We start from the raw sequence: 23,410 nt of genomic DNA on the forward strand, positions 1-23,410 counted from the left end.
TGCATGTGTGTGTGTGTGTGTGTATATATATATATATATATATATATTGGTGATGGGATGATTCTGATAATAGAAAAATTCATATATTAATTTGCCATTTCTATAGTAAAGAGCAATGCATATGTATTTCTGTGTGCATGTGTGTGTGTGTGTGTATATATATATATATATATATATATTGGTGATGGGATGATTCCAATACAATTATTGATTCTGTTCTAAATTACCAGTTCCGATTCTTTATAAATTTCTAACCCTAACCCTTCTATAATAAAGAGCAATGCATACGTATTTCTGTGTGCATGTGTGTGTATATATATATATATATATATATATATATATATATAGTAATTTATAAAATATATATGGCGATTAAGCTACACTGAATATTCGGCGTTTCATCCACTCTAGGATTCCTCAGGCTTATGCGCGAATTCTGTAGTTGTTTATTGTTTTTATATGGTCCTCTTCTATTGCGGATTTAGTTAGCCAATCAGCTTTCTCGTATCCACCGCGCCCCTTCCTATCAGCCAATGGGCATGCATTTTATCGGACAAAGGATCTGTTTTAAAACTAGGTTAGTGGGTTTTTTTTTTGTTAGTTTATATATAAATATATATGTGTACATATATATATGCACATATATATACATATATATACACATACATATATGTGTAATCGTTTATGTATATTCATGTTTGTTTAATTTATTTATTTGTTTATTTCTATTGTTTTTGTTAGTTTTAAAACTATTTTGTATCGCTATCCTAGAGTAAATTTTATTTTGTGAACACAGTTATTTGCTATTTCTCTTCTACAGTTTAATAGATGTTGGGGTTCTTTAAAGTACAGGATAGCAAATTTTTCATGAAGGCATAATCTACATGGGTCGTCTAGATGCCTATACGTAGTAGCTTTTCTTATTATTTTTCATTCGACTACCGGCGAATGTCCGCTTCTTTGAGTTCCCAGTATTTATTCGCTAGTGTTGTTTTTATACAGTGTTTTTTATTGTTGAATGTACTTTTGTGGTCATAGTATTGGGTTTTGAAATCTAAGGAAGTCATGCCTACGTAATATTTCTTGTTATTCGGGTTTTCTTTCGCAAATATTGTTGCCTGATAAACTACCCTTTTAGTTAGACATTTATTTTGAACTGGGCAAAGTGTGCGGTGTCTACAGTTGCATTTATCTTGTTCGTTATTAGTATTTTTATTTATAGTATGGTTGTTCTTGTCCGGGGTTGGTTTATTATTATTATTATTTCTGCTAGTGTTAGTTTTATTTTTGTCATGGTGTTTACTTTTTTTATTGTTTATTTTGTTGTTGTTTACATTGTTTTTATTTAGTATTTTGTTATTATGTGCTTTAATTATCATCTCTAAATTTTCGCAACAACTGTAGGATAACTTTAAGGTATTTTTATTGAAAATTTTTTGTAAGGGGTTGGTTGCAGGAAAGTGTTTTTCAATAAGATCTAGAAATTTCTTGCCAAGTTTTGTTTTTAACATTTGATTGTATGGGGCCATATACCAAATTATAGTTCTTTTTCTTCTATTTTTAATTTTATTATAGTTATTGGCGTTTTGTTGCTTATATTTGATATCGATATTTTTGTATCCACTATTTTTTAGGGCTGTTTCGTAAATATTGGTTGACCTGTTAAATGCACAAATTTTTCAGGTTTCAATTTTTTTATTCCTGATTCAGATTCATCATCCCAATACTAATATATATATATATATATATATATATATATAATGTACACATGCTCAGCAAATATAATGAAAGAATTAAAGAACCTCTTTAATGAGGTTAAGTTTTCGGCTACTAGATCTTTTTTGCTGAATTTTTTAGACAGTGTTATTTTTATTTATTTTTTTTTATTGTAAAATTCAGTTTAGGAACCTGTTGAGATGTGTAAAACATAGGTAAATCAGTGTTGGTACCTCCTAATGATTATATCATTTTATTTCTAAAAGCTCTATTCACATATTAAGCACTTTTGAAAACATTGGTTTTGTAATTCATGCTATCATTACACTTGAACTATATATATATATATATCCATTAAGTAACACAAAAGTTAGCCTGTACAAAACTGCCTGACCAAGAAAAAAAAAGGAAATCAGACTACCCCCCCCCCCTTCCATCTGTCTCCCTTCATGGTTTTCATGAGACATTTTTTCTTTTTCTCTATCCACTTCCATAAAGATTCATATATTTTTTTTTATATCTTCTGTTATCTTCGTCAAATGTCTTTGATATTTTTTAACATCCTGCATCATAAATATATATTAGATGCTTTCATATATAATTCTTGAGTAATTAATTATAAATTGATGGTGTTTCTGACAAAGCTAAAAATCTTGTATCAGATAAATTGATATTTATTTCAAAATAATACCCCTCTCTTCAGTGCTGCTACAGAAAAAAACAAAAACAAAAAAACATGATTTACTTTTACACATTTTACCAAAACAATAAAAAAGAAAAAATAGAAAGAAAAAAAACTATACAAGCCACCATCTTTGATTTTAATGGATCAAACTATTCCTACAGAGTTATTTTTCCTTCCAAAATATCACAAAACAAATCAACCACTGGGGTTTGCAGAAAAAAAAAAATGATTATTTATTTTATTTTACTTTATTTTTTTTTGTTATTGTAACATTGAATTTCTAACAGCTATGTTTGGTGGGTGGGGGGTGGGAATTATATAAGAATGCGCTTTCTAATTACCTCCTTTGGATCTTTTCTTCAAAACAATTCCATTTAAAAATGAACTATGAAACAACCGATAGTTTCTTTCACATTCATTTGTTTCTAACATCTATTCATAGTATACCTCCAAACTGTTAATCTTGTGATATTGAGATCATTATTTCTATGTTTGTGAGAGTTAAGTTGCAATTATATATTACTATGTACTTATATTAATTTTTGCCAAACCTCATTTTTATTTAATTACTAGCGGGGGTGCCCGGCATTGCCTGGGTGTGTAGAGATGATGTAGTAAGGAACTCCAGGGGTAGAAGTGGAGAGAGGTGTTAAAAAAAACAAAAAAACAGTGGTAGTAGCGCAGGGTGATTAGGGTGGGGGGAGAAGATACCGATTTCGTCACATTCCAGCACGTTTGTCAGAAGTTTTTGCGAGACATACAAACACACACATTTTGCCTTTTATATAATAGACTAGCGGGTTTAGATAAGGAACCAACGTGTTAACCAACTGACCTAACGCGACGTACATGAAATTTAGTCAGTTTTTCAACTATTTAAAGTAAATCAGGTCATGACGTCATCTGACGCATGCGTAGAACCGGTCGTCATCACGAGAGGACCGTTTTTGTTGATCCCCCTGTCGAAAATTGTCGATTTCGGGGTGAAAAAATGAACGTTTTTGGTCAATTTTTCAAGCGAAGGATGGGGCTTCAATATGATACCGAGTTTGTGAATTTTTGTTCTGTCTGTCGAAAGTTTTTAGCAGGCACACAAACATACACACATACATACATACATTTACACTTTTATATATATAGATTATTAACAAAGTTTTTTTTCTTAATGAAAAGTAATGATACATCTGATCCAAATATATGGTTACTGCTTAAGAGAGCTAAATTTTGAGGGGAAATTTAATTAAAATTTTAAATAAATTAGCAAAATGTCTTGTAAATCATGTTTAAGATGCAAATATTTTATTAAAATTGTTAAATGTTTTTGACTCCAAATAGGAGGGTTTCACACCAATGATTTCGACGATCGTTTTTATAACCTCAAGTTATAATAACCAACCAATGGAAAGCTTCCAAAGTTACTATAAAAATTGTCGAATTTTGGATTCAATCAGTTCGCCGCCATCTTTGTTACTGGCAATTGGTTCCGCACTGCTTTTTTACCGTCATCTTTATTCAACATGATGTCTCAACACTTAACAAAAATTTACTTAGATTTTTGTTTTTGTTAAAACTTTTTTTCTTATTAATTGCAGATAGCAAAATATTCAGCATCCGAGAAGGAAAGGTTTTTTTTTTTTCTATAAGGTGTGCACTCTCTATCTCTCTCTCTATATATAGAAATTAAACAAGTTCAAATATACTGAATTAAAAAATATAGTTTTTCAAAAGTTCTCAATACATAAGTAGAACTTTTATAAGTACTTTGATAAAAACATTAGAAAAGGCTGTACATGGATCTACATTTTGAAGGTTAACCGTTTCCTCAGTGGTTCAATAATCAGTTATCGAACTGGTAATGAGATGATTGACATCATCTAGACATAGATCGATCAGCATAGGGCCTTTTCTGAGGTTTATATAATTTTACTTATGTACATATATGATGAGAATTCACAAAAAAGCTCTTAAAAGCATTTTTAAAAATTTTGAATAAACAGGCAAAATGTTTTGTAAACCATGTTTAAAGATGCAAATATTTTAGTAAAAATTATTTAGATTTTTTTGAACCTAACTTTTTTTTCTTATTAATTTCCGATAAATAAATTTCTTATAAAGATGCTTCTAATCTCATTACACTACATGTTCATAAAAATATGTTCAAATTAAAGAGATTTTCTCCATCATACAACATCTGACCACTGCTTCAATAATAAGGACATTTCTAATTATAGAAAAAAACAAACATTTTCTTTGATAATAGATATTTTACTATCAAAAACGTCCAAAAAGAAAAACCTAATGATCTTTCACAAAATATTTGCATTTTAAACATGGTTTATTCAAAACTAGCAGGGAGAGGGGGTCCGGCTTTGCCCAGGCATAAAATATGCTTAAATATGATATTTTAATTTGTCCAGATTTCGTTGTGATTTAAAAAAAAAAAAAAAAAAAAAAAAAAAAAAAAAAAAAAAAACTCTTTAGGTGCCATCAGCTAGAATTGAAGCCGAAACTTTCGCATTCAAAGCTGGTGACGTTACCACTATACCAACATGACACGCATATAAAGTGATTAAAAATTAAAAAATTAGAAATAAGTTGAATGTAGAAAATGTTTAACAATTATTTTCTCAATTCTGACACATTTTTGACCCCTTAAAAACAAGCACCCAGAAAAGAACAACCTGTAAAATATCCAATCATTTAAGGCCCTTAGCGCCGCTCTGCGATTTTCAGTTTCAGAGGAGATGGAGTTAGAAAATATGGAGACAGACAGACAGACATATAGCCGTTTATATATTTTTAATTTCTTAATGCTTTTAACTGCTATTTTTGCCCAATCTCATTATTAATTATTATTAACAGTGTTTTTTCTTAATGAAATGTGATTATACATCAGATCTGCATATATGGTGACTCCTGACGAGGAGGACTAAATTTTTTGTATCAGAGGCAAATTCATTTCTTACATGGTTTTAACATATGTCCAAAGTGCAAATGGAGATGACTAGATTATTATGTCATCATCATCATATTTGGTTTAATGTCCATTGGATGGTTTTAAGAAATTGACTTCCAAACTCATATCTCTACACAGGTCTTTATTTATCCCTGAGATCCATTCTTATGACTTCCTCCCATATTTTTCATGTTTCTCCTGTGAATTAAATCTGATATCTCAAATGTTTTAGATTATACATAATATATTAACTCAAAAACTCTCATCTATTTTTTCACTATGACCATACAATTGAAATCTAATCTTTGGCACATATCTTCCAATATTGTCTAGATTCAATCTTCCTCAGAGCTCATCAGAACTAAACCTGCCTTTAAAATAATCTTCAGGTAATTATTTTGTTTTATGTTAAAGAAATAAGCATCTCAAACAGACAGACTTTTATAGTCATGAATGGTTCAAATAATCTTTAACTTTTCTCCATCTCTTCTGAACACTGATCCAGTCTACTACTACTATTACTATTAATAATAATAAGACAATGGGGTTATGAGTATAGATTAATAATAATCATAGTCGTACTCAGTTTAACGTTTGTTTTACATCCAAGGATGGAGTACTGCTGCCACATCTGGGCTGGAGCTGCTAAAAACAGCTTATCCTGCCTTGACAGAGTACAAAATAGACTTTGTGGCTTAGTGGGGGATGCCCTTTTCTCTTCCCTGCAACCTCTCTCTCACAGAAGAGATATTGCAAGCCTGTTTTTGTTTTATCGTTATTTCCATGGCAAGTGCTCATCCGAGCTCCTCCCTCACCAAACTTTCACGAAAAACACCTGTCTAGCTGAAACCACTGTCAGTAATTTTCGCCACTCTTTATCTGTGCCTAAATCAAAACATAGATTCCATGAACAAAGCTTCTTTCTTAGAAGTGCATGCCTGTGGAACTCTCTTCCGTTTGCCTGTTTCCCACCTGACTACAACTTGGATGTCTTCAAGTCCAACATAAACAAATTCCTGATTAATCGCTCCCTTAAGTAAGACACTTTATCAAATCTCCAATACTAACGATTACTACGATACTATCCCACTGATTACTGTACACGCAATAACCCTTATCCTCGAGTGGCTTCCAGGCCTTGATAAGTGGGGACCTCCATGTAAAAAAAAAAAACAAAAACATAATAAACTGACTTCCAAAATAACCCAACTGTGGTCAGGTCTTTATTTATTCCTCATTCTCTTCAGTCCATTTTTATTACTTCCTTCGATATTTTCCTTGGCTTCTCTCTACTATCTCAACAGTTCTACATCTACTAAACTCTCAGCCATTCTTTCAATGTGACCATACCATCAAAGTCTACTCTTCTGCACACATCTCTTTATACTGTCTAGATTTAATCTTCCTCTGAGGTCATCAGAACTATGCCTGTTTTTAAGACTCGCATTACACATCCATCATATCATTTTAATATCATTTCTTTCCAAACAACGCATGTCCTCAACCTTCACTGACCAAGTTTCACTTCCATCCATCATAACACTGCGTACACATGCCTGATAGACTCTTCTGCTTTTCAAAATGATTTTTTATTTTGGGAAATAATTAAATTTGAAGACAGTTGACCCGCTGAACAATAGGAAGAGGAGAATGAACTGGCATAATCTGAGTAAACGTCTGCCCCCTGAATAAGGGAAAAGTGACATTTAATGAATAGAAAAAAATATCACATTCAATTGTGCTTGCAATGCAGAGGTGCATATTGAATGGTAAAAATAAAAAATAAAAAAATGAACACTCATGATTGAAAATTGGTGGACAAGCTACACATAGACTAAAGTTTTTGGACCATATATGGTCAGATTTCAAAAAAGGATTGTGAATTTTATCAACGATTTCATGAGTGACATTTCTTGTAGGGTCACCCTGTATAATTATGTAATACTTTTTTCTTTCTAGTAAAATAGTTAAACCTAAAGATTCTAACCTATTTTTATAACTGAGAAATGTTATTCCTTTTATTGGTTTCTTCTTCCTTTTCTATCTAGTTAACGTCACTTTTGTCTTCTTCAGAGGTCAAACGTTTTCTGATATTATCCAGGATCACTTTCTAATCAAGCAAGTCAACTGTCTCCAGATTCACCTCTGTGCAGTCTTGTCCAATCACTTGCTTCCAAATTGGGTGTAACTACGCTATGATAGCGAAATTCGGAAAAAAATAAATAAATGGTATCTACTGACTTTTTTGTGCTAATTTCAACTAACAGCAATGATATTTACTTAATTGGCATGTCAGAAGTACTTAAATATTAGCGCATTATTTAAAAAAAAAGTTTTCAATCTTTATGGTAAAAAAAAAAAAAAAAAAAAAGTCGCCATATTTCTTAAGGAAGACACAACATAAGGGATATAATTTGGTTATGCTAAAAACAAAGCAAAGTGTACAACTTATTTAATAGTTACATGCTATTTACCTACCCCTTTGGAACTCTCTGGTGTTTTTTTTTTTTTTTCAACCAAACATTTTATTTTTGCTAATTTTTGTCAAAAAAAAAAAAAAAATGTTTTTTTAATTTTTTTTTTCTACCTTATCATTTTTCAGAATTTTGGGATATATTCATGAGTGTAGCATTTTAATTAAGTAGATGTAATGTCATTGTAGGTAATTTCATTTCGTTCTTCTTCTCATCTGTCAACCCGAACAAAGTGCCAAACAAATAAAAGAAATTCTTTGAACTCACTTTTTTTTTGTCCGTGCTTTCCATATTACATAACAAATTTTTACAGGGCTGTCACCTGCTAGTGGAAATTCATTGTTGTCTACTGTCTTTTCCTGCTGCTCATGCTGTCGCATCTTTCCCACTCCGCTCTCTGTCTTACTGCTCTGCTGCTATCTCTGTGTGACGTCACCAATCCTGCTACCTCCTACTGCTCCTCTCTATTTCACTGTAGGACTTTTCTCTACGTGACGTTGCTTCACATTATGGTGTATAGAGACCATTGGTTTGCCTTGAAATTCAATATTAAAAATTTTGAATTTCACTATTATTATAGTGAAGTTGTATGCCAAGTTTTCCTTGGCTAGCCAATCTTCTTGCAATTTAAGGCATCCATGTTTCTACAGTGATTTATCCATGAGGATGAATGCTCCATATGACCATACCAACGTAACCGATTCATCCTAAGAACGTAGTGTTTTCAACAAATCCTCTGCTGACCTGATGTTTGATTCGATTTCACATTGCAGATGCGTCTTTGTCCAACATCAACAAGTTCTTGATGCGCCGTCCCTTTAAGTAATCCAATTTACCAAATTTTCACTCTTAACAATTACTATGATATTTTCCCACTGACTACTGTACACTCATTAAGCCTTATCCTTGAGTGGCCTCCTGACCTTGATAAATGGTGACTCTTTTAAAAAAAAAAAAAAATTTTTTTTAATCTAATTATGAATCTTCCCTTGCATCACAGTTGAGCGAATTTGAAGACAAAAACAGAAAAGTATAAATTTAAAAAGATTTTTAAAAAAAAAAAAAAAAAAAAAAAAAAGGCAGAAAATGTATTACCAGCTGCTAATAAGTGTGGTCGCAGATTTGCCCATGTATCCCTGTTCTCTGTGCTCAAAAGACCAACAGGATATTTAGTAGGAGGTCTAGAATCTTGGGAAATATATTTCAGGTGGGCAAGGATCTCGTTTGCTGGTTTGATGCTGCCTAGTACAAGAAGTAAAAAAAAAATATGTATACAAATTGAATAAAAACAAAAAAAACAAATAAAACATCATTTAAAAAAAAAATCAGTCTTTAGAACATCTAATTAATAATAAATCAATTTGATATCTATCAGTTTATATGGATAACTCTGTACAATTTTAGACCCAATGTCAGCTAAATATTTTAAAAGTGTTTAAAAGCGAGATAAATTCTGCATGTTGGTGGGGGTGGGGTGGTCTATCATACTGATACGTTAGTAAAAAAAGAAATAAATAAAAATATTACACCCTCACACTAACCATAGTTCCACGTGGCACTCTCTAACGCCACTTTCCTTAACTCTACCACTTACTTTAAGTCTGAATGGCAAACCCCCAAAACTTCTTAACCCTAACTTAGCATAGCAAGGTAGCCTCCCCCCCTCTGAAAAAAAAATTGCAAAACCACACACAATCGCTTAAAGAAAAAAAATTTATTTCCCATGACCTAAAAACAAATGCTAGAATAGTTCAAAAATGAGGGATAATTAGTGCCAAATTTTACTCAATGTGAAACCTCAAAAATGAGAACTTAAATAGGAAAGTCAAAAGCTAAACAAAATTACAACTAATAAAAATATACAGATCTGTTGAAAATTACATTTTCAACCAATCAGTAACACAGTTGTTAGCTGTATTCTTTGTTCCATTTTTGAATTTTTATAGTTGTTAAGTCTAGGATCTTTAGATTTTGTATTGAGTAAAATCTGGTGTCATCTTTAATCCATTGGGTTTAGTAAGCTACAAATGCAATGGATAAAAAATGTAAATAAAAACTTTTAAAAAGACTTTAAAAACACACACACAAAAAAAATGATGATAATGAATCCTGCAAGTAGAAAAGTAAATTTTATTGCCTTTGGTAACACTACTTATTTGCTGATTATTTGTTTATTTTGCACACTTTTTATTTGTCTGAAACCCTTCCCAATCACCTGATATGCAATATTTATTAACATAGTAACCCCTAAAAGAGTTTTATCTATCTGTCCATACATCTTATGCCAGATTTTAACTAAATTTCCAAGAATTATTCAACTGATCTCTATGAAAGTTTTAAAATCATCTGTCCACACAGTTAAAACGTTGTTATTTCGAGTCTGATTCCAATCCAACTCTCAGGAATTGTAAGGATATTTCTACGGAAAGGTTTTAGGCTTTTGAACCAGGATTATTTAATTGGGCTTCCTGAAAGTAGTACACGTACACACACACACACACACACACACACACACACACACATACCTTATAGATTAAAAAGAAGAAAAAGAAAAAAGAAAACAGGTTAATGGTAACAAAGATATATAAAGAAATTAGGAAAAAAACAAAACAAAAAAAAAAAAAAACAGTGAACCGTTGAGTCACCCATTGAGCTTAGGTTAAATTATTTGAATCCAGAAAAAGTGAGTTTGCAAAGCCAGGCAATATAAGAAAATAAAAAGATAAAATTCAAAATTAACTTCTTTCTGCTTGTTATAGATCTATCTCTCCCTCTCCAACCACAGGTTAAATAGTATTACTGCTTGTGGTTATATAACCCTTTTGTTTATAATGGACTATTCAACTTGTTTTATTCTTTCATTACTTTATTATCTTTGATTAGAAAAGAAGAAAGAGATTATATTTAAATTAATAAATATTGGACATTCAGTGATTGAGAAGGGTTTTCTGATGGATGAAAAAAATTCACAAAATAAATGAATAGTCAGCAAATAAGTGTAACCAAAGGCAATAAAACTTAGACAAATATTGTATAAATAAGAGCGTGGCAGTGAGGGAATGCACGTGAATTGTAAATTATGGCTAATTTGAATAAGGGATTTAATTCAATTGTAATGAAACCACTAACATGTACATAGCAGCAGCAGCAGCTAGACATATGCAAATGACCAAGCCATGGCACAAGGTGATGTCACAGCGGAGGAAGAGGAAGGAGAGAAAAAAAGAGAGACTGAGAATCACATGCCGAGAAAAAGCACGAGACAGCAGAGTTTTTTTTGTTTTTTTTTAGTCATGTGGTGGTAAACTTTTAAACAAGATGCAAGACGTGCTAACCCTCCAGACTTTCATCAGATTTTTGGGCAATCATGAACCATTAAACAAACTAAAAAGAAGTTATTAATTGGTCTAGAGAGGGGGGAAAAGCAAGAATCTACCACATTGTTGCTGGCTCGGGAAATATGTGTCAAGCAGCTAAAATGACCAATAATAAATGTCTTTTTATTTTAACTGAAAAAAAAAAAAAAAAAAAAAAAACTTGTGTAGAGTTTCTTTCGTTTGCTTTTCGTTTGCTTTTTTGCAAGATTCGTGTTAAAATCTAACTACAACATTACACAATCTCCAAATTGGGGAATATTTTAACATGTATTTCGAATGACTAAATATACAGGGGAAAAAATAGGCATACAATAGAACCCTGGGATACGGTGGCCCTAGGATACGCTTTTTTCAGGTTACGATGTGGAATACAATGTTTTTCTGGCCCCTGGTTATGGTATTTGCCCCGCCTTACAATATTATTTGATTATATACATGTGTATTATATACTGTACTGTATTTTGTTCCTAATTTTTAATGCCATATCTTGGGGTTCTACTGTATGTATCAACAAATGTTGATTAAATAGATGTTTGAAATTTAATTTTATAATTATAAGCTATCACCTCAGGATATACAAATATTTCTATTGGTTGAAAAATAAATCAAAAAAAAGAAAAAAAGAGAAGCAAGTCATTGGGATCAAGACTTATGTCACAAAAAGCAGTCTTACCATTTTCATCAAGAACATCAAATGAATAAAAATGTCCTTTTCTCATTACTAATAAATGACGGCTTCCTGGAGAGATCAACAGTTCATCTTTCTCTGGTCTGAAAAAAAAAAATTTTTTTTTTAATTATATGGAAATGTAAGAAAATATGGGTTAAATAGAACAAAAAGTTGTTAGGTAATATAAAATTAAGGTGCCATTTTGGAACCACCTTCTGTGAAGACACATTTTTCATTAGCAATCGGATCAGGTCTACAGTTGAACCGAGATTTGTTGCTCAAGCCAACAAAGATTCCCAAAAATAGATGAATATTCACCTCTTGCTGATAGATTTATTTTTATTCCAGTAGCAGTGGAGACTTCTGGAGTTGTTGACCCTAATATTATTGCACTGTTTAATAAGATTATATTTTAGTTAAAAGAAGACAAAACTAAAAAAGATAAAGTACCATTTCACTGAAAATAACTTGGATGACTAAAATAGAATTTAAAAAAAGAAATGCAATGGGGACTCGTTTGGGTTTACTTTCAGTAGACTCACAACTCTCACTTTCCTTATTTTGTCCTTTAGTCCTCACATTCCATGAACAAAATTTCTGACAAAAAGGGAAAAATTGCTGTTTTCTGGGTCAGAATCTATCCATCTAATGCTTATTGCAGGCTAGGTTGTTTTTTTTTTTTTACCTTAAAATAGTTCTTTTAACTCCTTATATTAATTGGCTTTATGCCTTGTCTGGAGAGATTTAAATAAAAAAAATTTTTTTTTTAAATAGACAATCACAAGCAACAAATAACAACAATCAATAGATAGTCACTCTGATGGATCCATAATGCCTACTTTTTTCATCCTGGTTAAATAAATTCTTTTTCTTTTCTATTCACTAGTTTTTCAATTGCTTACATTTATGCTATGTTAAATCAACCTCAAATCACAAATAAGAGGCAATACGATTGGAGCATAAGGTGGAGCAGGTGCTCATTGATTGCAATAATTAGGAGTGGATACAATAAGTTTTAGTTAGCTTAAATGTTGGCACTTATACAGTTTAGTCAAGACATAAAAAAATGAAAATATTGAAAAAAAAAAGTTATATTGTACGTACTCGTTATGGAATGAAGTTCTCTGAAAAAAAAATTTCACTTAATTTCATCAAGTAGTTTTTATTTTACAGCGAAAAAACAATTTGTTATGATACCGAGCAAAAGGTTCGATTTTTAGGAAGAAAAGCTAGTAATAAAGATGGGGAGGGGGTGTCGGCGTTTTAACCGGAGTTATCTCCCTTTGGCGTGTTCAACAAATTTCGTAATGGCTGACTTCAACGCGCTCTCATAAAAACGTGTTTTTCTGCTGTAAAATAAAAACTACTCGATCAAATTAAGTGAAATTCTTTTTTTTTCGGAGATCTTCAGTCCAAAACAGATACGTACAATATAACCTTTTTTTTCGATATTTTCATTTTTTAATGTCTCCATTAAACTGTACAAGTAGCTAGATGTTAGAACAAACATGTTTGATTTTTCAGTTTAAGTGATGTAGTATTGTTTAACAAAGACTGATATCTTAATTATAGAAAAAAAAATACAATTAAAAATAAAATAATAAATCTAACAAAATATTTTTAGGTTTAATTATAATTAAAAAGGTGAATGAAACATGTTCTGTTTTTGATTAAATAACAGAAATTGTCCCTTCATTTCTGTTATTGGCAAGGATTTACGGCATTTCTTTGTTACAAGAGCGAAATTCGAAAATCAAAATATTGAATTTCAAATAAAACCAATGCTTAATTGTCATGTTGCAATGAACATATCCCCCCCTAAAAGTAACAAGGGCAGTAATCATTTTCTGAAAACTTTGAAAATCTTAGGCCAATTTAGCAGAATTCAATGTTCATTTTCTTCCAAAACTGTTTTAATTAAAAATTATTTTTTACATTATTGTTTTATCATAATTTTTGGATATGTTAATTAGTGCGACATGAAATTAAGTAGATACCACTGGTTTTATTTGAAATTCAATATTTTGATTTCAAAATTTTGCTCCTATAACAAAGAAACAAAGTGCCAGATTTCCTTTGTACAAAATTTTTTAACAAAAACAGCATCCATGTGCCTAAATTGTCAAAATATATGCAAGTTTTTTTTCTTTTTTGCTAAGAAATTATTCAAAGTGTAGTATCTGTTCAGACACTACAAACTTTTAGTTAACTAAACATGAAAAACGGGTTTGATTTTGTTTGTAGTTTTGTTTACGAATTCAACTGTATTGTATGTATCATTTAACAATGAATGATATCTCAATTTCATAGAAAAAAAAATTACAGAGAAATCTATAAAAAAAAAAAGAAGTCGACAAAATACAATTTTATTTTTATTAAACACATTTTAGGTTCAATTTAAAGAAGGATAAAGCAATTTTCAATTTAAAGAAGGATAAAGCAATTTTCGATTTAAAGAAGGATAAAGCAATTTTCGATTTAAAGAAGGATAAAGCAATTTTCAATTTAAAGAAGGATAAAGCAATTTTCAATTTAAAGAAGGATAAAGCAATTTTCAATTTAAAGAAGGATAAAGCAATTTTCAATTTAAAGAAGGATAAAGCAATTTTCAATTTAAAGAAGGATAAAGCAATTTTCGATTTAAAGAAGGATAAAGCAATTTTCAATTTAAAGAAGGATAAAGCAATTTTCAATTTAAAGAAGGATAAAGCAATTTTCAATTTAAAGAAGGATAAAGCAATTTTCAATTTAAAGAAGGATAAAGCAATTTTCAATTTAAAGAAGGATAAAGCAATTTTCGATTTAAAGAAGGATAAAGCAATTTTCAATTTAAAGAAGGATAAAGCAATTTTCAATTTAAAGAAGGATAAAGCAATTTTCCTTCCATTTCTGCTATTCGTCAAATTTATTTGTTGGAATGTTACCATGTTTGTTGAACACAAAATTTTAACAAAAACAACATCATGTGCCTAATTTTTCAAAATATATGCTATATTCTGACTGATTTATATCACGATTCTAGTGTATCAAGACATGTTTTTGAGGCTGTACACATCACAATCATACATACCAGAGAGCGGGTGTAGGTTGAGAATTCATCTCAATTTCATTCTTTTTTTTCCCCACTGGCTTCTTACATCCCAGATTATGTAAATGGACGGATTGCTTCCCTTTGCAGAATTTCCCATGTTCAGTTCTGTAGGTGATTAGTAGGGCTATTGCAACAGCATATTCTTTTCATTGTTTTGACTCTCGAGTATATATCCGACACAGTTAACCAACCGAAAACCACTTCACTCTTTATAGAAGCATATAAGATATCAACGAATACACACTCGAGAGCCAAAACAATGAAAAGAATATGCTGTTGTCCTAGCCCTAGTGATTAGTATCAATTTGAATTATAAACACTTGTCTACACAAATGTGATTTTCTTCAGAAATGAGCAACTGTAGTTTTCTTTTTTGTACTGGCCTATCAACACATACCAACACACGGGGCAATGGCTTCCCAGGTTGGAGAAGCCACCTGAATTTCGTTTTTTTTTTAATTTATTGACTACTTACATACCTGATTATATAACTTTCAAACTAATCTATCTCCAACAACCAAGTCTTAGCTATCCCTCTTTCTTAGCACTTCTTCCCATGATTTTATTGGTCTTACCCTACCAACTGACCCAGATACATCAGCTATTCTACATCTACTAACCCAATAATTCATATATATTCTTTCAATGTGACCATACTATCAAAAACTCCTGTTCTGCAAACATTACTCTATACTGTCCACATTTAATGTTCCTCTGAAGTCATCAGATCTAAGTCTGCTTTTAAGATTCACATTATACATCTATATTGAAGCATTCTCATATTATTTCTCTACATGCAATGTGTGTCCTTAACCCTCATTGGATAGATTTCACTTCCACAGACACTGCACACACATTGCTGGATAAATTCTTCCCTTAGTCAACAGTGGCAATGCTCTGCTGGTTAGTAATGGCAAACATTCCTCCAACTTAATTCATCCACTAATAATTCTTGTAATTACATCAGAACCTGCTCCTCTCTGTGCTCCAATCACATCATCTAGATAATAAATCTTCTGAACAGTTACAATAACTTTTCATCTGTCCTCACTGTCTGATCATACGGAAAAAGAAGTCTTAACATTTACCTTGGAATCCTAGTTGACCTGAAGAGATTTTTGTATTGGCTCATGTCCAATGGATAAGCATTGAACATATAAGCCCCATACCATGATACTGCCTCAGGGAGCCACCTAGAATAGATTGAAAAGAAATCTAATAAATATTTATTTAATCAATTTTTTTACAAAGTGAAGAAAATTTTATTCCACCAGAAAAGAAGTTATGTTTTTCATCAAACTTGTTTGTTGGCATGTTACCATGTTTGTGTATTATGTTACAATGTTTGTTTGTGTATTATATTACAATGTTTGTTTGTTTGTGTATTACATTACAATGTTTGTTTGTGTATTACATTACAATGTTTGTTTGTTTGTGTATTACATTACCATGTTTGTTTGTGTATTACATTACCATGTTTGTTTGTGTATTACATTACCGTGTTTGTTTGTTTGTGTATTACATTACCGTGTTTGTTTGTTTGTGTATTACATTACCGTGTTTGTTTGTTTGTGTATTACATTACCGTGTTTGTTTGTTTGTGTATTACATTACCGTGTTTGTTTGTTTGTGTATTACATTACCGTGTTTGTTTGTTTGTGTATTACATTACCGTGTTTGTTTGTTTGTGTATTACATTACCGTGCTTGTTTGTTTGTGTATTGTGTTACCATATTTGTTTGTGTATTACGTTACCATGTTTGTTTGTGTATTACGTTTCCATGTTTGTTTGTTATCATGTTCATTTGTTTGTTTGTTGGCATGTTATGCGTGTTTGTGTGTTATCACGTTACCATGTTTGTTCGTGGTAACTCTTGTATCTACAATACTATGCAATTTCAGAACAATGTATTTCGATTTTATTTTGAATATTTAAAAAATATTTATTTTAATGATATTTTTATTAATACTTAAAAAAATAATTTAATAGTATTTATTTCAATTTTATTTTTAATATCTAAAAAAATATTTTAATGGTATTTTTATTAATACTTAAAAAAATAATTTAATAGTATTTATTTCAATTTTATTTTTAATATTTAAAAAAATATTTTAATGGTATTTTTATTAATACTTAAAAAAATAATTTAATAGTATTTATTTCAATTTTATTTTTAATAGTTAAAAAATATTTTAATGGTATTTTTATTAATACATAAAATAATTTAATAGTATTTATTTCGATTTTATTTTTAATATTTCGTCAATTTTTACTCAACATAAAGATTACAATTTTCAAGGCCTTGTCAAAAAAATTTTCAAGACATTTTCCATATTTTTAAGGATTTTTCATGGTAATAGAAATAAGGCTTTTTCAAGGCAAAAGTTAAAATTCAGGGACTTTTCAAGTCTGTACAAACCTTGTAGTAATAAAAAAACACTAACTTATGTTAAGTTTTATTGTAGATGAGAAAAGATAAATTCACACAGAAACACACATGCACATTTGTCATTCAAATAATTTAATAGTCTATTTTGTGCTCCGACAAGCTCAATGCACTTGTACCCCCCCTTGACATAAATACCTCAGACCAACCCAAAAAGCTGCAAAATTCCACCTCTACACTGGAGAGATCCTTAGATGCCAGAAAGCCTTCTATAATAGTTTCTTCCACCAAACTGCTAGACTTTGGGATTCCCTCTCGGATCCTTGCTTTCCTGACTGTATTGACATGCAGAAGTTCAAGTGTAATGTGAACAGACATCTCACTGTTCAACCCCTTACATAGTGTCCCTGTCAAATTGGTCCCAAATAGTAGCAACTTTTGTCCAAGTGGCACCATGCCTTGTTTGGAGTGAAATAACAGTAAAATAAATCAATAAATAAACAAATAAAACAAATAAAGCAATAAAAAAATAAAATAAAAGCCAAAGTAGGTCATCAAATAAATATGCATTTGCTGAGAAAGAAAAAATACTTTACAAAAATCAATTTATAAAGTCATTTTAAAAGTTTTCGGGGTTTTTTTGGTCTGAATTCACTCGTATTATAAAAACAAAGATAAAGAAAAATCTGTGTGATGTACGTACTCATAGCAAAACAGAAATATCATATTTCAAAAATTATGCAAATTGGTCAAGTAGTTTTATTTTTATAAAGAAAATCATTTTTAAGCAATTTATGGGAATTTGTACGCTTTACAACATAAATCTAGTAAGTATGAACTATTATTGAGTTATCTTTCTTTGTTTCTTCAATTTTTTTCAAAATGGCAGGCAAGAATCACTTCTAAAATACTCATAAAATTTCATTTTCTTATTTAATATGATTTTTTAAATATATTTTCATTTCATCATGGGTATGTAGATCAGACAGATTTTTCTTTATTTTTGCTTTTTTAATATAAGGAAAATTCTAGACAAGAGCCTTTTTTTTATTCAGCAAAATATGGATTGATGTTGTAATTACTTTAAAAAGTAATTTGATTATAATATTGTTTTGTTTTATGCTAAAAGAGTCACCTCAGAATTCAGTTTTCTTAGTTAGAATAAATATTAAAAAAAAAAAAAAACTTAAGCAAAATAAAATATATTCTAGTCAATAATAGTGTAAGGAAAAACAAAAAAAAAAGGCTAATCCAAATCGAGTATTGATATGTCAAATAGATTGCTTTTTGGGTCAAACTTTGAAAATCTAACAAGATAAATTTATAACTTAAAAAAAAAATTATGAAAGAATATTTTTTTTTTCAATCAAATTTTTTTTATATCTGTGGTGAAATCACTAATTTGATAAAGAAATATTAGTAACTTGATTAACACAAAATCATTTTTAAGCAATTAATGAGATGTGTACGCATTACAACATAAATTTCCCAAGTTTAAATTATTGTTGATTTATCTCTCGTTATTTTTTCTTTTTAGATCATTTTACAAATGGCAAACAGTCACTTCTCAGTTGCTCATAAAATCTGATTTTCTTCTTTAAAAATAAAACTACTTGATCAAGTTATGTGATTTTTGGAATATGATTTTTTCGTTTTGTTATGGGTATGCACATCATACACATTTTTTTTTTATTTTTGTTTTTTAATATAGGATGAATTAGGGACAAGAACTGAAAGCAATTTTCTTACCTAACAACATTTCGAAATGTTTCTGTGTCACTTTTCTTGGGGTTCAAGTGGAATACTTCTGGTTCCAAAACTTTTTCTTCAAGTGTCTTCATAAAACGAAGACTTGAAACAATTAAATTTGTACATCGAAGAAGCTGTTAAAAAAAAATAGTGTATGGCGATATCAAACGTCAATTTTAATTGACTGGAGAGCTAAATGTATTTAAATTACAGAACAAATATCTATGAATAAAGGATATCAAAGCTTAACACATACAAGACAATTTTATTTTGCCTTAACTGGCCTTTTCATGTATTTTGATTGGTTGTTTTATTTAACTGTATATCAACCATTTGGAGGTTATTTAACGTCAAATTCAGTAATTTTGGGAAAAGTTTATTATATCTTTATATCTTTAAACATTATTCATGGTATTTCATTTATTTTGTAGAAGAAAATTCTTGCTTTTGATCTTGTAGAACATGGTCAAGTTTTTCAAAGGGAAAGAAAAAAGCAATAGCATTAATGTTTGGTGCATTTTGAGCCAAGAAGCAAGTATCTTCAGACAACCTGATCTAATAGCACTAGACACCTTAACAAGTATTACCACTGAGTTACTAAGGAGCAACTCCACATTCCGCATGGCTCTCAAATGGAGCATCACCACAATATGTCTTATGTCATGCCAAGGACTTCATATGTTTTGTTTTCCTTTATTGATAATGTTACACATGCGATAAAAAGGGGGGTATTAAAATAAACAGCAAAAAAGGGATATAAAAATAAATTTACGAAAACAAATATTTATCGCACATGTGATAAGGGTAAAAATAAAAGGGAGACACGAGAGTCTGAACACAACAGAATGCGATAAAGAACGATGACACAAATGCAAGTAGTAATGTTTCAGAGTTAATTTTATTATAAAAATTAAACTATGGTAGGGGGGGTGAGATTAAATAAAATAAAAAAACAATTAAGAGGAGTTGGAAGGGGTATCTTAACTTACTATCTGAAAATACTGACAATAAATATATCGATACAAAAAAAATACATCAATACAAACAGAACAATGGCAAAATAAAGGGACTCACCAATTTAATATACAATAGAAAGGTATGTAGAGAGAGAGGGGACTTACAGTCTTTACTTTTTTTTATTCTTTTCTACATGAAGTTTAACCACCATTCTATTTGCTTCAGACGACCGTTCGTAACATGCAATACTCCTATGTATTATTCTTCACTGTATGTCTTTTTGGTGCGCCATGTTCCTCGTGTTTGTATGGATCAACATTATCTGTTTCGACAACATCAGCACGTTCATACTTCTTTGCCATTATCAGGTGGAAATTTTCCACATTCATTCGGCACGGCGGAGTGCATACCAAAACTGTCTCTTTTTCTCTCTCTCTCTTCTCTGTACCTTTCTTATCCTTCTCTTTCTTTCTTTATTCGTTTAGTAACTAACAGGGGTCAGAAAGCATGTCGCTGACCAGGTGACCTATCAACTGGCTCTCATCTGCTGAATGTATTTCTCACCTCTCTCTTTCTTTTATACTCTCTTTCTTCTATACTCTCTCTTTTTCTTCTATGTTCATTTTGTCTCGGTGACAAACAACAAAAAGGAAATGATACATTTTTTGTTGGCCTAAAACAAAATTTTCTTAAAACACATAATCTAATTAAAGGATTATGTCACAATAAATATTTCCTGTTTAAACTACTTTGTTGACTTTAATTGTTCATACAAGACCTAAAAATGAAAATGCATACAACTTTGTTTTAGTTGTTGGATGAAAATTTATTTTATATTAAAAGGAATGTAACTCTTTGTCCTTAGTTATCTCTCTTAATCAAAGCAGCATTTTGGAAAATAGAGTTATCTATTCATAAATTTAAGCAATTGAGAACAGGCAAATATTTAATGGACGTTTGTTCAGTGGCAGAAAATTAAATACATCTTCGTATTCAAAGTAATTTTTTTCAGTTACTATTTATGTACGAAATAAATATTGTTGATCTATAAAAACGTTTTCATCGAATTTATTTCTTCACATTTGTGTCTTTAACACTCATATAAGACTCTGGTAGTTCATACAAGACCCGAAGAAGATTCTTTATTTTAGTTGTGTATAGATAAGTTATCGACTCCTATGTTGAAATTGTATTCTGGAGTTTTTTACTCCTGATGCAGAAAGTACCTGGGAGTTATCTGTCCCTTAGAACTATAAAAAAAATAAATGAAAGCATCCATTTGCTTTTTGAATGGAACTCAGCAATGAACTGTAGAACAAGGTTTTCCATACTTTACAAGCTGTAGGAAAAAAAAAAAAGGTTTTCTTTTGATTTTATTGATACAGGATGTCCAAAAAGTCACTGAATAGTTGAAAATTTTTATCATTTTATCATTAATGATTATTTTTTTCTCTATTTCAGATATTTTACAGATAATATTTTGAAAATACTTATGGATAAGTATAGCATTGAAAAACGTAAACAAGTTGTGAAATTGTTTGACCAAAATCAAGGGTCAATTGTTTGGACTCAAAGAGCTTATCGATGGCATTTTCATGTAAGAGATAGCCCAAGTCACAACACAATGTTAACAGACCTCAAACCCTGTAAGAATTAAAAGAAAACATCAGGAACGAAATAAGGGAGTTAAATCGCAATCCATAGATTCTGCAATCTGTCATGAATAATGTTTTGGAAAGAGCACGAATATGTGAAGCTGAAAATGGGCAACATTTAAAAGACATTATTTTTTCATAAATAAAGACTGTTTCGATTTTGCATTTATTTTTTTTTTAAATTTCCCACTGTCTTAGTCAGATTGTGTTAAAATTACAGAAAGATATCAAAAATACAGAATCTATTCAAGTTCAAAACCCTTCAATGACTTTTTGAACACCCTGTACAATAAACACACAGCAAAATTATAGTAAAAAAGTAGATAGTGATCCTCATTCAATCCCGAGCAATGTTGTGTCTTCCTGCTAGTATATAAATAATTATAATATAAAACAAATTTCATAAGAGAGACCAGGTATTATTTTCTATAGTCCTAAAATGATTTAATCTAATCTTTAAACCTATTTTTTTTAAGAGAAAGGAAATTGGAAGTAAAAATATCATTAAAAAATTCAAAGTAGATTTAACAATGGTTGGATTAAAATGTAAAGAAAAAATTACCTGTTCATTGTATTCTGGACGGTGATCATTGATTAACGTCATAAAAGGTGTGTGATTCAGCACAACCGCACGCCTGTCTTTCAAGTACATATCAAACCAAGGTTCTACAAGAGGGAAAAGGGGTCAGGAAAATTGAGGTAAGTTTTTTTTTTTAGAGTTTAGTTTATAAACATTGTTATATTGCTAAATAACATATCTCCTTTGATTTACAAGTACAAAATGTAAACAGTACTTGGAAACGAAATGTATTTCTTGCCATAAATAACACACATGAAAATGTCAGACTATTTTTTAATATCCACATAATCGATACAACAACATAATTCATTTTGGCATAAAAAAGAAATTTAAAAAAGCATATTCAACTTAAAAATAAGTAAGTTCAAGGACATTACAATTTCGAGGATTTGACAATGCATATATTACATGAATAATAAATTCAAAAACCACCATGAGAATATAATTTTAATTTGAATCTGTTTGCAGATTTATTAAAATTAATCCAAAATGGATGGATAAATGTTTCCCTAAACAAACAACACCTCACCGAAAGACAAAGACACAGAAATAAACACATCTGATAATCGTCTTTCACGCAAGCTTTCTTATATCCACAACTGTATCGACATATCAGATATAAATTTGACCATCAACAGACAGTAGCAGCAGTATGGTTGATAACAGTGTGATTATTGTCGTCAAGCAGAGCAGTTTACAGCGTCACAGTCATTTTCAACAATTTGCAACAAGCAGTTAACAGCTTAAAGACAAGGACTGGCATCTCCCTGTGACTGACCAAGTCTCAAGTCGTCAAACAGCAGCAAAATCTGATGGTTAACAGAGGAAAATCCTAACCTTACTCACCTATCCAGAATAAAAGTTATAATTTGTCTGTGCTTGCTTCATACACTCGTTTGCATTCCAATAACCGATATCAGAAATTAAGATACGACAACTGATATTTTTTGTTATGAAGTTAATTATTTTCAACTGCTTGATTTAAGTTTCTATATCTTTTCATGGATTATTAACCATCATTAGGTTATTTTATACTAAAAGCATACTTTTTTTTTTTTTTCTTTTTTGTATATGACTGATTTGTGAATTCATTTGAATTCTAATATTTGTTAC

General features: G+C 30.4%; 1 protein-coding gene across 3 annotated transcripts in view; it reads right to left on the reverse strand.

The window, feature by feature from the left end:
- Window positions 1-23,410, reverse strand: part of LOC145239780 (carnitine O-palmitoyltransferase 2, mitochondrial-like) — an 85,769-nt gene that overhangs the window by 25,391 nt on the left and 36,968 nt on the right. For all 3 annotated transcript variants that reach the window (XM_080103254.1, XM_080103256.1, XM_080103255.1), the window contains 5 exons: window positions 22,280-22,383; window positions 19,106-19,239; window positions 16,058-16,162; window positions 11,882-11,979; window positions 8,927-9,073 (listed from right to left, as the gene is read on the reverse strand). In XM_080103254.1, the coding sequence (XP_079959380.1) occupies window positions 8,927-9,073; window positions 11,882-11,979; window positions 16,058-16,162; window positions 19,106-19,239; window positions 22,280-22,383 (588 nt within the window). The remainder of the gene's footprint in view (window positions 1-8,926; window positions 9,074-11,881; window positions 11,980-16,057; window positions 16,163-19,105; window positions 19,240-22,279; window positions 22,384-23,410) is intronic.

The sequence above is a fragment of the Euprymna scolopes genome, chromosome 19 (genome assembly GCF_053919585.1).
Source record: "Euprymna scolopes isolate OS-2025 chromosome 19, ASM5391958v1, whole genome shotgun sequence".
NCBI lineage: Eukaryota > Metazoa > Mollusca > Cephalopoda > Sepiida > Sepiolidae > Euprymna > Euprymna scolopes.